This window comes from Elaeis guineensis, chromosome 1 (assembly GCF_000442705.2).
Source record: "Elaeis guineensis isolate ETL-2024a chromosome 1, EG11, whole genome shotgun sequence".
Classification (NCBI taxonomy): domain Eukaryota; kingdom Viridiplantae; phylum Streptophyta; class Magnoliopsida; order Arecales; family Arecaceae; genus Elaeis; species Elaeis guineensis.
In genome coordinates, this window is record NC_025993.2 from 94,679,436 (window position 1) to 94,698,677 (window position 19,242).

Consider the following 19,242-nt stretch of genomic DNA (forward strand, 5'->3'; position numbering starts at 1 on the left):
TCACTACTCAGTCGGTATATATTGAGCAGCTTGAGGGATATATTTTGAGATTGACAGGCAGAGTATTAGCTTTGCAGGGGCAAGTATTAGCTTTAGCCCATCCCCAGCCGCATGAGGATATCACAGAGGTCTCAGACTTAATTGCAGAGGCGGCTAGACTTCGAGGAGTCTTAGAGAGTGGTTTTGACTTCTTGAGGAGAGAGATCAGGGGCTCCAGTGAGAATGCTTCTACTCAGTTCAATGCCCTGATGCAGTCTGTATCGAGAGCCTTGGATCTTTTGGACACCATCAGACTTTCTCTTATAGCACAGTCCACAGCTTCTCAGGCTCCAGGATCCTCTCACCCCTCTACTCATGCTGGTACCTCTATCCGTGGTCGAGGTAGATGCGGTTGAGGTCGTGCCTGTGGACTTGATCCTACATCTCCTCACCCTATCTCTGATTCTTCAGATTTTGATCCCTCTAGCCATGACATCTATTAGATCTAGATTAGTTTATCTCCTATGTCTAGGATCTATCTTATAGGCCTTGTATTTGTTGGCTAATTAACTCTTGGATAGTTTCTATCCATGACTTTTGTATTTTGAGTTGACTCATGTATTGGGACACTTTTTGTATTCAGTCACTTTTGAATATATATATATATATGTACTTTGACTTTCAATGAATGTCTATGAGTGTGATCAAATTAAATTATTTTAGTTATGAGATATGAAAAATAACTCATATTAGTGCTGAGAAATATTATGAATTACAATATCTTCTAAATGAGCAAGTTGATATATCTTTTATGTTTGCTATCTTGAGGGAGAGTAGAGAAATAAGCAATCAAAGAAGGGGGCTAAAGAAGTAAAATATGGTATCAAAAAGGGGGAGTAAAGAAAATATATCCTTTTTGTCATCTTTCTTTTCTTTTCTCTATCCTTAAAATCTCTTAAGATCTTAATTGATGCTATCAAAAAAGAGAGTAAAAAAAATTTATCCTTTCAAGATCTCTTAAAAGGAGGAGTAGAGAATCTTAATTGATGCTGTCAAAAAGGGAGAGTAGAGAATCAAAATCGAATTGGAGCAATAAGCAATAAAAAAATGAGCAATAACCAATAAAAAAATGAGTAATAAGCAATAAAAAAAATAGTAATAAGCAAAATTGTTAAGCAAATGTGTCAAAGAACTAAAATTGTCAGCTCCTTTTTTATCTAATTTTCAAAGCAAATGAACTTATAAGCAAATTTTAAATTGATCTTCAAACTGCTTATGATGCATTTCATTCAAATACTTGGATATGATATTAAAGTGACGCATCTTCATAAATTTGAAATTCATGTTCAATGCTTTATATATGCTTTTGCTCAAGTATTTTGTCATCATAAAAAAGGAAGAGATTGTTGCTCCTTGAATTGATTTTGATAATTACAAAGTATTTAAGGGGGTGACTAATGATTTTGGTTTGAAAAAAGATTTATTATATTTCATAGGCAAAATCATAATTTTATCAAGTTTTGATTCGGAAGTCTCAAGAGCAAGAACACAAGATTTGTAATCTATTGGAGGTAATTTTAATATTTTTGAATATATATTTTAAAAGAAAATCATGTTTATATATTTGAGTTGACTCCATAAGTCGACTCATGGCAAAAAAAGCTGAACGGCATGCTGAATTTTTTGACTGACACACTCTGTGAGTCGATCTCATGAGTCGACCCCTGAGCATGAGTCAACCCTATGAGTCGACCTCTGCTGCTGTGTGGGCCAAAATTACAGAACAGTTATTTTCTATTCTGTGCCATAGAAGTCGACCCCATAAGTCAACTCATGAGCATGAGTCAACCCCTGTGATGAAAAAATTCTACAATGACTAGTTTTCAGCTCATTTTGGTTGCATTTAATATCCATTTAATGTGCTCCAATGGCTCTATTTCAGTCCAGATTACTCTCCATAATTATTTAAAATTATAAAAGACACTCAAAGGAGGGAATCAACAAGATTTTGAAAAGGTTCTTCAAGCATTCATTTCAACCCTAAGCAAGAGCCCTCTTAAAAGTTCAAGAAGCTTTTATTTTAAGTTCACCAACCCCTCAATAGCTCATTCAAGTCTTCAACCATCTTGAGAGAAATCAAAAGAGCTTCAATATTATTGTGTAAAGTGTCTTAAAAGCTTTATTTGCTTATTAAAGGAGCTACATCTGTATTTCTATGTGATTAACTGCTATACTCTATTTTGAGTTGATATTTTATTTTGGAAGGGTTTCAAAACGTCGAAAGGTTGATCCGAACCTTGAATCGGATTGTATTGGGTTGGCTTGTATCCGAAAAATAAATGTTCTAGTTTGAAATAGCTAAAGTTGGAGGTTCCAATGTTGTATTCGGGTTGAATATAGTTTAGTGGATTTGAATTCTCAAGTAGAAGCTTGGAGAGTGGACGTAGGTGCAAGGTTGGCACCGAATCACTATAAATCTTCTTGTTTGTGTTGTGCTTACTTGCTCTCCTTTTAAATTTTCTTATCTTCTTGCATTCTTGCATCCAGCTTCTACACCTTGCATAAATTTCACTCTCCACATTTATCTTACTTATTGTTATAAAATCCTCATAGTTGTAAATTAATTTTAAATTTTTAGAAACCCAATTCACCCCCCCCCCCTCTTGGATTGCATAGCTGGGCAACAGTTGATCACATTGTTTCAAATTTAAAATTCACTTGACTACATTCTTAAAATACCTTGAGACAAAATTAAGAACTTCATGTCTCTTTGAATTTGTTTAAACTATATTCTCTAAGAAGAGGAAGATTTGAATTCTATAAAATGACTTGTCTTGATTCCTAAATACTCTAGCTCAAATACTTTGATTTGGATTTGAAAAGAAGGCATTTAAATTTGAAAAGGAGAAATGAATTTTGAAATGCCTATATCCAATTGCATTTGAGTAAATGTCTCAATCAATTGCTTTATAATTTTCCTTAATTTCAGTCTTAATGTACGTCTGATCACTTAATTGAATTCAATTGATTTGACTGTCAAATCATTTTTGATAACTAATTGGAGTTAAATTGAACTTGAAATTTTTTTCTCACTCCAAATAAAGTGATTTTGATGCACATTTCCATGGTCCTGAATTTCTCTTAGAAACATAATTTGCATGATCTCTCTTGAAAATCTGAACATAATTCAACATTTCATTGATATGCCTTGAAGAATATTCATAAAATTATTTATATCAAGGAAATTTTTGTTTAAGAAATGAGTTTAGAAACTAAATTCTCAATACTATATATTAGAATCATTGTTTTGCTTGATACATTTTCGATACATAACTTTTTTGAATTTAAACTATGGATTTTTTTTAAAAGAAAAAGAAAGAATGGATACTGAAGTACATACTATCTTGATTTCACTGCTTAAATTCTTTAGAAAGCTTTATTTCTCTTACAAGCTCAAAGCAATTGCTTATTTAATTGAAAATATGATTTTAGAGTCAATTTCATTCAAAAAGAGGAAAAGCTTTTTGATTTCTGAATTCAAGCTAATTTTAAGAAGGTTGATGTGTTTTAAACATATTTTGATTCAAAAGACAATTTTTTGAAAAGGAGATGATTCACTTAAATTGATATTTTGAATTTGATACATTTTGATACATTTAATACTTGAATTGATATTCTTGATTAAACTTTTTGAATTTGAGTATGAATCATTGAGTTATATCACTCAAAAACTTAAGTAAAGAAACTCTAGACTAGACACACCTTGCAAAAAATTTTAATGAGGATTAAATCAAATCAAGCAAGCAAGTCTAGCCTAGAAATCAAACTGGAGAACAAAGGCTATCAAAGAACTCTTGATACACTTGGCATGCCATGTTTCTAGCATATTCAGTTGATACAATTCTTACATCCTATCGATTTTGATGATTTTTCTTGCTCCTTCTCATGAGCTTTTTGATGTTGTCAAAAAGGAGAAAAGAGTAGTATTGAGTATATGCTTGAGCTTGTATGTTTCATGCTTAGAATGCTTGAAAATATTTAGATCATGAAAATATTTAAGAATTTGAATCTCAGATAAATTGAAATATTCTTGATGTGTACATTCTCTGACTTTATTATTTTTACTAGCCAATTAGTTGAAACACATTAATTTTATTTTACACATAAACTTAAAATTTTGCCATCATCAAAAGGAGAGAGATTGTTGACTTTATGATTAATTTTGATGATAACAAAATTTTTAGTAATTATAAATCTAATCATGTATTTCAAGAGTGGTTGTAGGTCTTTTCAAATGTTTAAATTGAAAAAACAATCCATGAAAAAGATATCCTCAAGATTCACTAAGTCAAAGATTTAAAGAAGAATTTTTAAGTTTCAAACTTAGTGGAGCCGACTCCAGAGCAAAAAGAGCCGACCCCTTCATTGAAACGGGCATTAAAATGAGCAATTTCAAATTTCAAAAAGATTGAAGTCGATCCAAGAAAGATTGGAGTCAATTCTCGCACGTTAGGACAGCGCTGGCATATAGCCGAACTGACTCTATCTCAGAAAGTAGAGAACAATTTTTCAGACTCTGTGGTCAAGCCGACTCGAGACTACTTCGAGCCGACTCAAAGGCAATTAGAGTCAACCTCAAGGGAAACAGAGTCGACCCTAAGCTCGGGACAAACTCTAACGGTTAGTTTTCTATACTTCTTCAACAGACTGATTTCTACTCCAACAGTTAGTTCAAACCCTCCAATGAATCCAACTCCATCTCTAGCCATTGAAGAGCATATTTAAAGGTGGAGAATCAAAGAAAAAAATAGAAAAGTAGATTATCAAAGAAAAATCATTAAAAAATGTGAGCTTCATTATAAATCCAAAAAGGAAGAGAAAAGAGAAGAGTGTGGGCTTCAAATTCAGAGAGCATTCAAGAGAGATCTTCAATAACTTTTTTTGATCCTCTCAACCTTCAAAGAAGAGTGTTCAAGCTTCAAAAAAGCCAAGCATTCAGCCTCTTCCTCATGCCTCAAAAAAGTTCTTTTTGTTTTCATGTTTTGTGCCTAAATTTTCATATATTGTTTTATAATTTCTTTATAAGTTTCTTTGGAGAAAAGAAAGTTGGAGATTAGACTGGTTTAAGCTCATAATTGGATGTTGTAAAGGTTTTGGTTGGTTGACTTAGGTTAAAATTAATTGAATTGTTAGTGAGCTCGAAAAACTAATAGTATAGGGTTGTAGTTGGTGATCCCGAAAAAATCAAATTAATTTATTTGTGAGTCTGGTAAAACAAATATACTGAAGTCAGATGATTATAGTAGAATTTTCAAAAGAAGCTTGAGGAGTGAACGTAGGAGCGACTTGCTCCGAAGCACTATAAAATTTAGTGTATTTGTCTTGTACTCTTTCTAGTTTATCTTTTTTGCACTCATTACTTCGTTTATATACCTTGCATGCTTTTAATCCTTACTTAAATTTATTTTTACTTTGACTTATCATCGTTTATATTTTAAATCCACTGCTAATTATCTTGTTTACATCTCAACTTCACATCTTAGTTTAGATGGAAGCACTTATTTGCCTTAAGATTTAATTTAGCTAAATTTTTTAAAGAACCCAATTCATCTCTCCCTCTTCCTTCTTGGGTTGCTATCTCTGGGCAACAAATTTAGGTTTGACTGGATCTGAGTGGAGATCCCCTCGAGTGTAACCCAATTTGCTTATATATATATATATATATATATATATACAAATCTAGATTTGACTGGATTTGAGTGGAGATCCCCTCAAGTGTAACCCAATTTGCTTATATATATATATATATATATATATATATATATATATATATATATATATATATATATATATATATATATATATATATATATATATATATATATATATATATAAGCTAGTTGGTTCTTCTTGTACATTTTGGGAATGATTATTCTACTGATGTTATATCATAGACCATTTCCGGAAGGAAGGAAGCAAGTTTATGAGTATCTCGGCTTCTTTGATCAGTGAACCTATTGGCAAAAGAACAAGATGTTCCAAATGCTCATATCATGCTGATTAATTCAGGGGTGAATAGATCAAATAAAATAAAACAAAAAACTTGAGATGTAGTTGTTTTTGTCAAGTTCTTACATAGGAAATTATATCTAATGTCATGAAACGATAGCTGAACTCATAATTGCATAGACCATGTAAATAAACAAGCAAACCAAGGGAGCGTCGAGACTTGTTTAGAAACAAGACAAGGGTTAGGATGAGGCTTTTATCCTGGCTTATCCAGGGGATAAATGGCAAACACACCAAAAAGTGGCTGGATATTGCTGATCCCAAAACCAATTCAAATCGGCTCTAGTATGGGACTTGAATGGGCTTAATCTATTAAAGAATCATATCTAGTTGAATTCTACCCAATATAAAATAGATGGGTCGAGATTCAAACTAAATTAATCTAGTCCCGGTACCACCTTTTTAATGCAAATTAGTCCTTGATTGCAATTAGTCTAACCATTCCTTAATTGTATTTTATCGGCAATTAGCTCAACTTGCCCAAATCCAACCTAATCTACAAAAGCCTCGAGGTAAGAAGCAAGAGCAATTGCCCTGACCTACCTAAGCTGGCCCCAAGCTTAAATGGACTTGGAGCCAACCTAATTCAATTATGGCTCAATCTGATGCTGTCCACTTAAATGAAACTTTCAAGCAGACCAACGCAAAAGTTCACTTCTGTGATCAATGATTAATAAATGATTAAGTCAAACAAGGGCTCACAGAGTCCTTGTAAGCCCAAAAAAATATGGTATCGACTGGCAAGTAATTGTATTTACCCTTACTTCGGAGCGAATCTTTTGACTTAAGGACCTTTTAAAAGGATTCGGAGCGTATCTGTTGCACTCCGCACGGCTCCAAAGCACTCCGAATCTTTCCATTCCTCCATCTGCACGGCTCTTGAAACCACTATTGTACTATTGTACGATCTATCGATGAATTTGTGCGAAGAAAAATGAATCCTTCGTTTGACACAATCCTGTCCCCTTTTAAAATCTTAATTTTTTAATTAATTTAAGATACATTTGGTTATATTTTTTAATTTTTAATTTTTATTTTTTAAAAAATATTTTTTTATTTTTTTTATTTTTGTTGTAGAATAAAAAAAAATAAAAAATATGTTTGGTAACTACCATCCTCTTCTTATCAAACGGAGAAAGTGAAGAAGTTCTTTCAACGGCACGAATATTTTTATCCAAAAAAATTCTCTTGATCCACCGCATCCAGCTGCGCTCCACCGTCGATCCGCATCCTCGCCATCTCAATCTGCCCCTTGAGTGCTATTTGATGGAGCACCGTTCACCTGTTCTAGTCCATCCCACCCATCGCCGCCCCCATGCCAGGCAACTCCGCAAGCCGACGACGTCGCCGCCATGCACCGCCTGGTGCAGCATGTCGCTCAGTCTGAGTGCATCGTAGAACCCCGTGTGGCCCTAGTTGATGGCAAGGTTAAACGGCGTCTTCCACTTGTCTTTCGTTCACATGAGCTGAGCGTCGTAGGCAAATTGGTCAATCAGGAACTCGGCGACATCCAAGTATCTGCCGGTAGTGGCATAGTGGAGTAGGATCCACTCGTGGAAGTCGGCTCCATCGGGATTGCTGTCACTGGAGGTGACGCAAAGGTGGATGGCATCGAGGTTCCCCCCAGCGCCGCGACATGGATGAGCGTCCGGCTGCAGGGTCCGACGGCACCGTCCCAAGTCAGATCGAGGTTGGATCCGGCGAAGAGGGAGATGAGATCGGCGCAACAAGAGGCGGCAGCAGCGTGAAAGGCAGAGAGCCAAAGGGAGGGGGGGGTTAGGGCGAGTCGGAGTAAGTTAGGAAAAAGCAAAATTAAATTTTAGAAAGCAAAAATAATTTATTTTCTACATAAAGTAAATATTTTTAATTTTTTAATTTTTATTTTTTTTTGAATTGTTATCAAATGCTATTTTTTGATTTTAATTTTTCACAAATTAAAAAATAAAAAGTACTTTTTTTAGGGGCTAACCAAATGCATCCTTGTTTAGGATTTTGCTACGATGATTCAATGTCTCTTTTAGTCATTTTACTGTTAGCCTTTTTTTAGCAATACATTTTAAGATGGATAGTATTGATTTATTTATCAGCAACCAGTTATAACTGATCATGTATATGATTGGTGAGATAAATAACTCAAATTTCAAATATAATTCAGAAAACAAAAAGCTAATGGAGCATTTTGAACGTCGGGCCTCTCCTTTCTCCTTCCTCCTTCCTCTATCCTGATGGACCGCCACTCCTTTCCTGTTAGAGGTTGGAATGTGGCGGCAAGGAGGCGAGTGGCAGGCTCGAGTGAGAGGAGAAGAGGAAAAAAGGGGGAGGGGGGGGTGTATGGCTGCGAGAAGACGAGTGGTGGAGGCAGAGGAGGAAAGGGCCGGTGGGCCCGAGCAGTGGAAGGAGAAAAGGGGTGGCGAAGTAGGTGGCAGCAATAGGGAGGCAGGCGGTAGGAGGAGGAAGAAATGGGATAGCTCGTGGCCGCAAAAAGGCGAGTGACAAAATTGAAAAAAAGGGACAACAGGCTCGAGTAGTGACAGAGAAAGGGGGTGGAGAAGTGAGCGACGGTGGTGGGGAGGTGAGTGATGGAGAAAGAGGAAGAAGGAGGGTGACGTGTGGCTACAAGAAGATAAATGGTGGAGGCGGAGGATGAAGAGGGCGGCAGGCCCAAGCTGCAGAAGAAAAAAAAGGGTAGGGAAGTGAGTAGTGATGGTTGGGAGGCGAGCGGCGGTAGGGAGGCAAGCGAAGGGACGTAGACGGTGATGAGAAGAAACTACGAAGATAAAAAGAAGGATTAAAAAATAATAAAATATTATTTTTTTAAAAAAATAATAAAATATAAAAAATATGGTAATATAATGTTTCAAATATTTTTATAATAAAATATTATTAAAAAAATATCATAGCAAACACCTTTAGTTTAATGCATCACACTTACTAAAATGATCTGCTATAATAATGTCCCATCGCAAAGATTTGTTTAAACTTCTTCTGGTGCCAGAGTTGCAGGTATCTGAATGCTCTCCACAGTCATGAGAAGGCAGACGTACACATCAAAGCTTTTTGACTCTTTTGATGGACTTTCTATAATCCTTATTAACAATATAAGAGGAATTTTTTTAAAATATATTTTTTTTAAAAACTTATTTTTCAATCGACCTTTGAACCCAACTTATTTCCTGAGCTACTCTAATTATGGTAATTTGATAGTGACATGGCAAAATCGTATGTTGAAGATGCGATTTCGTACTTGAAATCACATGTTCAACATGCTATTTCAAGCTGAGATGGCACCCCATAGATAAAATAAAATAAAAATAAAATCATAAATAAAATTACATCTTCAACATGCGATTTCTTTTACTTTTTTTTTCTCTCTTTCTCTTATGCATCGGGCGACCGGCCTTTCTTTTTTTTTTTCCTACTCCCCTCTACCGAGGAGCACGGATGAAGGGGTGCAAGCGGTCGTCGATGTTCGCGTGGAGCCGTGGGGGCTTGGGTTCACCAAGGCCAGGGGAGGGAAGGGGAGGGGATGGTGGCGGTGCAAGGCTATAGAGGATGTGGGCTGGTCACGCGGGGTGCAAGAGGCATGGGAGGTGCTTGGGCTAGGGAGGGGAGGGGGGTTGGTGATGTTAAAGCCAGGGGACTCAAGTTCGCCGGGGCTGGGGGAGGGGAGGGAGTTTGGTGGTCGCATGGAGCCAGATGCGATGGGGCTGGTGGATGCGGTGTAGATGATATGGGGCAGGGCCGCGGTCGCGGCCTGGGCCTCATGAGGCGGGTGTGGATTCTTAGGGGCGCGGGGGTGGGGGGCGGCGGAAGGAAGGGAAGGGAAAGGAGGGAAAAATGGGGAAAAAAGAAAATATCTTGTTGAGGGAAGGAAAAAAAAGATAAAAATATTATTATTTTACTATTAATAATAATTTGAATAATAATAAAATATAATTATTTTATTAATAATTAAATATTATTATTATTTTTATTAATAGTAATAAAATATTATTATTATTTTTGATTATTTTTTATTTTCAATAACATAATAATAAAATGTTATTATTATTTTTGATTATTTTTGCTCAAGAAATCTAGATTTTTTTAAATATTCTTTTTAAAAATAATATTTTTATTAATAATTTAAAAATACTATTTGTATAATAACATATTATTTTTAAAAATTTATTTCAAAAATTAATAATAAAATATTATTTTAAAAAAATATTATTTTTAAATAATAAAAAAAATATTATTTTTTATTATAATAAAGTAGTATTTTTAAGAAATTAGAAAAAAATAATACTTTAAAAAATAAAAATAGAGAAGGGAGAAGAGATAAAAATAATAATAATAAAATATTATTTTAAAAAAAAAATATTATAAAAAAAGATAATGTGTAAGCGAAGAATCTGTAGACTTTTATCTCTCCCTTAGTCGGAGGGATGGTAGTAGGGGCACTATGGGCGAGTAAGAGGGTGGATGGCGGAACCGAGCAAGTGAGGTAGCGCTAACAGTTGGCACGAGCGCAGATGGAGGACAGAGGGGGTATGGGCAGAGGATAGAAGGGCATGGGTTCGTTAGGATCGGGAGAGATGAAGGAAAGAAAAAAATATTATTATTTTATTAATAATAATAACTTGAATAATAATAAATTATTATTATTTTATTAATAATTAAATATTTTTATTTTTGATCAATAATAAAATATTATTTAGTAATAATAATAAAATGTTACTATTTTATTAATAAAATATTAACATTTTATTATTATTACTAAAATAATATTTTATTATTAATCAAACAATAATGTTTTACTATTAATCAAAAATAATAATATTTTATTATTAATAGAATAATAATATATTATTATTATTCAAATTATTAATAATAATAAAATAAAATATTTTTTTCTTTTTTTCTTTCTAAAATATTTTTTTTTCATTTTTTCCCCTTTCTTCCCTTCCTCCCACCGCCCGCCCTCCCGTGCCCCGCCATCATCCGCGCCACACCCACCGTCTCCACCACATCTGGCTCCGTGCGACCCCCAAACCCTCTCCCCTCTCCGACTCCGGGTGCTTTTCGTGCCTCCCGCACCTCGCACCCTTTGTGGTCCCATACCATCGCCATCCCCTCCCCTTCTCTCTCTCGTCCTCGACGAACTCGAGCCCCTATGGCTCCACGCAAGCACCGACGACCGCCCGTGTCCCTCTGTCCGTGCTCCTCGATAAAGCGGAGTGGAAAAAAAAGAGGGCAGGCCAGTCGTGCGATGCGCTAGAGAAGAAAAAAAAGGGGCAGGAGAAATTGCACGTTGAAGGTGTGATTTCATCTGAAATCACCTCTTTCACGTGCGATTTTATTTTTTATTCTATTTTATGGGATGCGATTTCACCGCATCACTGCCAATCACCACAACTAGGATAGTATCGGAAATAAGTTGGGTTCAAAGGTCTATTGGAAAATAAAGTTTTTAAAAAATATATTTTAAAAAAAAAATCCACATAAAAGAACTAGTTCCTACAAACAAATGGTCCAATGGTTCACTCTAAGCTTCTGCACTAAAGCCAATCCATGAGAAGCTTACCTCATCCAACAGCCAGGATTAATCCCCCGTAGCCAAATCCCAGTCTTATCTGCGAGACATGCTGCCCGGCACTTCTCCTCGAGAACAATATACCAGTACCCTTCAAAAACCTCTCTCCCGCTCACTTGCCTCCAACACCACCGTTGAAAAAGTCGAAAAGAAGCTTACCAACAAAGAAAAAGCCCAAAAGAAGAACGCTCGAACGAACCACTTCCCAAGAAGACGACCGTTAGGCCCATCCAATTCAAACTCCACCTCACATCTCCCAATACTCCATTCAAATTTGAATCCTTCTCTCTTTTATATATACATACCCGAGTCACAGCTCAGACTATTCTTTGTCAACCCCACTCAATCCTAATGACTGGTCCAAAGAAGGCTTCTTTGCTCTCCCACCATGCCAACTCCTCCTCTATCTCGTATAAATCCCTCTACCTCAATCCACTCACCGACATCGTCGACAAGGAGAATGTGGTGCCCAATGTCGGCCCAAACGGCTGCAGCCAAGGCCGTGGCTTTGTTTCCCCTTCTAGCAAAGAGAAAAGCCTGCAGGCCTATGGAGCCAAAGCCAATCATAACAAGATTGCTCTGAAGCCTTCCTCTCTGCAGTTGTGCATGAAGCTGAACGAGCCCGATTCGATGCTTGGGGGCACAAGGCCATGGGAGCCACTCCCGTCATCTTCGGATATGTGGGAGTTCTCAGACTCAGAATCTGCGCCTGCTTCATCTTGGTCTACTCTTCCCAACAGGTCTTTCCTCCTCATCCTCCTCCTCTTTGTTGTTTATATGAAACAGTGGTGAGGGTGTGGTAGATAGAAGCTAAACCAATTGAGTGGTAGTCACTGATAAGCTAGCAGGTCGATTCTTCGTAATAAATGTGGAGACTCGTGTACATTTGGCGTGCAGCTATGCAGAGACTAAGGTGTAAAATATTGTGGTTTCAGGTCATTATTGTGTAGGCCACTGCCTTTGGATGTCGGGAGGTGTACTTGCATTATAGTCAAGGAACCAGCACAGGGGAGACGAGGGGTGGCTCTCTATTCTCTTTATACCAATGTGAGGTCACTCTTCTTGATCTTACAATAAATTTTTGGGAATTACTGATGTTCATGATAAGGTTGTAAGCTTATATTGGATTTTTTTGTCATCAGCACCCTCACTTCCTTCTTCTTATAATAATTTTTTGGCATTTTTTTCTTTTTATTTGAGAAAAGGAATTTCCTTACTGCTCCTTTTCTGGTTCAATTTCATATATTTTATCCTTCATAATTTCACTTCGTGGAAACAGTAATATCAAATTTCCTGGATGCATCTTGGTTCAATGGCCCACTACAAAATGGGAAAGTTTCTGTCAGATGGGGACAATGTTCTCAGATGAGTCTCAAGATGCATACCAGACTAAATTGCTTCGTTCTCAACTATTCCAGACTCTTTATGGTGTACACCTAGATACCATGTGATTGTTATCCACATGCAGCTTCAGCAAGAACGGATTATGAGCTAACCTATTCCCTTTTTCCTATTTTGATTTGGGGTAGGTGCAGGCACCTAAATCAGTAGTTGATATTTGAGGTGTAGAGATTTTCTTTCCATTTTTTTTTCCACTTAGGGCTTCCAAAGGATAGTGTTATCTTTTAAAAATAAGACACTTCAGTCTTATTTGGAGATAGATGGAAAGCAATATAGGAACATCTAGGGAAAAATCATCTTAACTAAATTTAATATAATTTGTTTGATGATGTTTTACATCTGTGTAAATTTAAAAATATTATGTTCATGATTGTTGTTAAGTTCTATATGATTGATGATTGATTAACCAATCATGCCCATTTGATCTCAAAATATTTTCAGTGATTGCTGCTTATCTAATATCTGACGCTTAAATTGTGGTTATAGATATAATTATGATATATAAGATTGTGCATTTGCTATGAACAATTGATATTCAAGGGAATAGGCAAAAACATTGATGAAAAAATAATACTTGCAAGATGTGTAGTAAGTTATCTTGAACTTCCAACTACCCAAGAAAGACATTTGAAATAAGATTCTGCTTTATAGCACTTGTTATAATGGAAAACATAATGAAAAATAATGCTGCTATTTTATCTTCCCATGTTTAGGTGACTGTTTTCTGAAAACACAGATCTATGAATCGAGGATCGAGAGTCATTGGCATCAATCAGGTTGATCAGATAGATATAGTCAATGAAGAAAAGCAGGTTGAGTGCATAGGACAAACTTTCTAATAGGATGCAAATATCATAAAGGAAGAAGGGGAATTGATAACTTGCAAGCAGAGAAACAACAATGAAGATATTAATTACATAGAGGGAATATTACTGAGTTCGCTAACAAGTGTTCCTCGGAGTGGAATGTCCATCATATTAGAGAAATGAATAAACTGATAATAATCTAGGATGTGGAATCCTATTGATGGTCATTCAATGTTGGAGAACTTTAGGACCAGGTCATGGATATAGAATTCTCTCTACACTTGTTACAGTACGGAAGAGGCATAGAAGTCTTGTCCAATGTCAGGATTGTCAAATGTTCATGTATGTAGAGCGTGCCCTCCAAATGAAGCCTCCTTCCCTTCTTACGTAGAATGATAGTTATTTCGGACAATAACCACCCTTATTTGATGCTCTCTTGTCCTGGTAACTCCTATTTTGGTGGTTGCCAATAGTTACCTGCATGAATCAACTCTCTCTTGTCCTGATGACTTCTTTTAGGTAGTTAATTCCAGCAATTAGGTACCCAAATATGGCCTCTGGTATAAGTGACAAGCAACCAAACATAGTTCCTTCAAGTGTTATTGGGCAAATGATTAACTAAATCTAGATCAGTCTTATGTTTTTTTATACTATAGTTGGTCGATAACCAACTAATTTTTGGATATAAACATTGATATTTTCTTTCCATCAGAATAAATTAGTACTAGGTGATTGTAATTGTCTACAGGTCCACCATATAGAAGTCTACAACAATGTTTGCTTGCAATTATATAAGGAGGAATCAAACTGGAGGCCATTGTCTAAATGATTAATCCTTTTTCCCAAGTATACTTGTTGGCAGATTAGGATATCATGTGATCTGGTTCTCTCGGCTGAAATATGGCATGAACATGCCTAAAGCAAGAGGTAGGAGCAAATGAAAACCATGAAAAGAGAACTAAAATTTTAGTGGTTTGAACTAGTAAAATATTTATGATTTAAAAAATTAAATGGCCTAAAAATAGAGCCATAAAAATCAAATCTGCTTATTTTGAATCTACATAGCTTTTACTAGATAGAAAGAGGTGATGTCTAGATTGACTGATCTCTAAATGGTAGCTGTCTTATGACTGCTTTCTAAATGGTTATCATATAAACAGAAACATCAAACAGATACTCTAGCCATAAGGCCAAGATAGGCAAGTGGCAATTTTATAGATTTTGATAGGTATAAAGGTAGAACCAGTTGGTTTATCAGGTAAAGAGAACCAACCTGAAACAAACAATAGAAAGAGATAGGTGTGGAGAATGGCCATTTTCAATGATTTTTATGTAAATTTTCCTTGAACTTCACAGTATTATATTATTCTGCTGGAGATGTGCAAAAAGTTATTAATAAACATTTTAAAGATTAGATGTCCAGTTCTCATCTCATATTAGATGTGTCCATAACATAGTTCAATGATGAACCCTATGATAGTGTTTCTTTTATTTTAAAATGTTCCTGCAGACACAATAAAATTAAACAATTATGGACTACAATGAAATGCATTAGAATTTTTTTTTCCCTATGATCACAACTCAGAGTGTTAGATCTGCCAAAGTTATCACATACGTTCAGCTTCAGCACTTTATACAAGACTTCAGTGTAGAAAGTGGAGAGGAGGAAGGGATGAAAAGAAGAAAAGTGATGGTTAAGTAAAGAAGAAAAAATTAATATGAATAAAAGAAAAAAAATTCGAACGCCTATAAGAGTTATCCAAACTTTAAAATACAATTTAATGAGCTGGAAGCAACAGAAGAAGCTCTAGGTATATCGCAACTCTCTCCAAAGTCTATTTTATAAAGTATTTCTGGCTAAATCATTATTCTGATTGTTTAGTTCAATTTTCTAATATGAAAAAAATAAACATATGATGAGGTAATGGAAATGCTACTCATCATTTAATAGGCCAGCTTTATAATCATTAATTAAAAAAACACATTACATAATTTTCTGAGCAATACTAATTTTTCTTTAGGGATATGATGTTCAAGATAATGTATGACATAATTGGAAATCTGGAATGTGTCATCGTGGTGAAGCAGAAAAAGCTGAAATGTTTTCCCAGTTAGCCTATATATTTTTTTCCTTCCTTCGTTGGCTCTTCTGAAGTGCTTTCTTCCAAAATTTTTCATCGTAATTTGTAAATGTTGACGTTGGGAGAATTGTTTATAACTTTTGTGTCAGTTTTCATTTGGCTTCACTCCAGCTAGTATGTTAGTAACATTTTGGCTTTAGTGATACCATCATGATATGGCCCAAAATTTATAGGCTCATTGTTTAATTTTTTTTATTTAAAGTAATTTAGACAAAAATGAGAAAAAATGGTGAAAGCCCGGTATACTAGTTTTTGAGCCATCTTATACAATGACAAGAAGCAGGCTTATTAAGAATGTTTGGCAAATGAAATTCAAGAACGCTACTATGGAAATGGTTAATGGTGTTTATAGCCGTGATTCATAAACTCCACTAAATAATTTTTGGATCCACAACTTTTTTTTTCAAAAGGAAACTTAAATGAATAATCAATGTAGAAAGTATTTCTAATGTTAAATCATGTGTACAATATTGTTATTAATCAGGTGTCTTCTAACAATTTGGCCAAGTTAGAGATTACTTGTTTTCAAGCTTTAGTAACTATATTCATAAAACTTGAGATTGTGAACCACAAAATAAATGTTCTAGTAATATTTTAGCTTCATGATATTATAGAATTAGTACATTTCCTTCTACAGTCTTGAGCAACCACAACTTTGGAGCTAAAGTTACTGTCAAAAAAAAAAAAAAAAAAGGAGCTAGAGTATAGTTTGTAAAATATGTATAGTTTACTGAATTTTTATCTAAATATTATCATTTAAATTATTTTATAACATTTTTAACAGGAGGGACAAGGACGACGAGACCGGAAACTAGCTGTGGCCCAACATGGAAGGAGAGGTGGCAGGTCTCAGTTCATTGTTGCTCAGAATCCAAAAGGGATATTTTGCGGCTCAGATGACAGTTTCTTGGGCACCATAACCGCTAATCTCATGGGATCAAAATACCAAATATGGGATCAGGTTGAACTACCTTTCTTCTTCGGTTTTTGATCAAGTTGGATACGATTCTCATCTTTAAATTACCTTTAATATTTCTCTTTTTTTTCCTTCTTGACTTCTGTCCATATTTTGATCCAAGTTTTTTTTTTTTTTTTTTTTGAAAAAATAGAATAACATAAACCAAAAACTAAATAAACTAAGTCGTATAAAATTTTGTCTAACAAAATTAGTGGCGTTTCTTGACATGCCATTCCCATATGGTCCAGAAATACCAGAAAGTGAACTCTGTTCTAGGTGTGGATTCCCGAATTGAACCCTTTTTGGCGCTTGTATAGTTTCCAAGACATACTTTTTGGCATGAGCTGCATTACTGAATGGTAACAAAAGATAATTGAAGGAAAATTTTCCTTGCTTATATAAGTGAAGCAGGTTTTTTGGACAGTGGAATTTATCATGCACAACTAAAGTTGGATTTTCCTCTCAAAAAACTGTTGCATTTCCATCACCAATGGAAGTTAAGAAATGAAATTAATGCATAACACAGCTTGGCAAGCAGTTGTAAAATGAAATTTAAGGTTGCTTTTCCAATACTAACTTTAATTAGACACACTTAAGAGTGATCAATGAAAAGTTTTTTTATAGTCTAAAACCAGAAAAAGATCTCCCATTAAGCCATATTTGCCTTTTGTAAGTCTTTTATATTTTTCCTTCTTTTAGTAAATTCTTGTGAAGTCACCCCCCTCTCCATTATGGTCAGAAAAAGGGAAAAGCCGCACTTGAATTTCTAAAAGATGTTTTCTGCTTTTATAGTTCTGAAATTTTCATTCCATATAAATGCCATCTGGAAATGGTGTCCTGTGAATAAAGTCGAGAAGTCACTCTATAACTTCTAATTACAATTTTTCAACACTTTTCTTAATTTTGATTATAAACAGAGTTATTTTGAAAAAAGGAAAAGCCATTAAACCTGATGACATGATCAACTCTTAATGCCTACAGGGAAACCCACTCGACTCGTTGAAAAATCAGTCAAAGAGACTTCTTGGTGTTGTTGCGTAAGATAATTTCTCTTACTCTTTTCATAGCATAGCAAAGATTTCATCTTGCTTATTAGTGCTATATATATGATATGGCAGGTTTGTACCTACTATAAGTACTCTCACAGGGAGCTTTAGAAGCATGAGGGCATGGATTCCCAAGCACCAATCAATGCAGCTTAAAAATACAAAAACAACTCAGGTGACTTATAATTCGGACCAACTAATATTTTAATTTAGAAAAGGAGAACAAAAGGAAGCATAAGTTTAAGAAGAGACAATGCAATTGGGATCTAATGTTAAGAACTCTGCAGATTCAACATATTAATGGACTTCCAAAAGACTGGGAGGAGAAAAGGAATAGAGCCCATCAACTCTTCTCACGAGTTCCATACTACAACAATGTAGGCCCTTAACATTAGCATCCTGAATTTTTGATAGGAATCTTTTATCTTGATATGCTATTATACATGCTATATTTCACCTCCCAATCCCATTTTTCAGGTTACAAGTCGATATGAATTAGATTTCAGAGAGAGGGCAGGAAGAACAGGTCCCAGAATTCAGGCATCAGTGAAAAATTTTCAGCTGATCATGGAGGTACCCTCTTTCTTGTTTTAGATAATCCTCGTTTTTCAATAAAGCTACACAATTATATATTATTCATATCATGTTAATAGTTCGCAAGACTGTTATGCATATTTAGAATTTGTTGGATTGATTTTCTCTGAAAGATACTGACATGTGCTTTCATGGAATGGGTAGGAGAAAGGAAGACAAACAATTCTACAACTCGGTAGGATTGGGAAATCAAAGTATCTAATGGATTATAGGTATATGAGTACCCATACTTGCAGTTACTTGTTTGTATGTATATCTCAAGAGAATTATAAACACCAAACTTCTGTTCTGCAGACACCCGTTGACTGGTTACCAAGCATTTTGCATTTGTTTGGCCTCCATTGACTCGAAACTCTGTTGCTCAGTGTAAAACTTCAGCCTTCAGTATTTCAATCTCTGAAACACGATGCCTTATTTGGACTATCAATGACAGATCACAGTTTTGGGAGCTCAAACACTCGCATGGAGAATGATAAACAAAGATGCAGGACCATTTCTCATGTGCCATGATAATGTTGTAGCAACATAAATGTACCGTGTATTAGAACAGATGATAAGTGTTTCTACATGTACAAATATGTGGCATCTGATAGCCCGTTACATTGTCATACATGAGTTGTTTTGTGAAAAATCAAGGAAAATTTATATGATTGGTGAATGCGGTTCTGTCAGA

The 19,242-nt window shown here is 35.2% G+C and overlaps 1 protein-coding gene across 1 annotated transcript; it reads left to right on the forward strand.

Annotated features, from left to right (window-relative positions):
- Positions 1-11,965: 11,965 nt before the first annotated feature.
- Positions 11,966-19,211, forward strand: LOC105034883 (tubby-like protein 4). Its single transcript, XM_010910202.4, has 9 exons — positions 11,966-12,363; positions 12,559-12,670; positions 16,756-16,932; positions 17,911-17,966; positions 18,048-18,150; positions 18,263-18,352; positions 18,453-18,548; positions 18,714-18,781; positions 18,864-19,211. The coding sequence occupies exons 1-9, from the start codon at positions 11,975-11,977 to the stop codon at positions 18,937-18,939; spliced, it is 1,167 nt and encodes a 388-aa protein (XP_010908504.1). The 5' UTR covers positions 11,966-11,974; the 3' UTR covers positions 18,940-19,211.
- Positions 19,212-19,242: the final 31 nt, after the last annotated feature.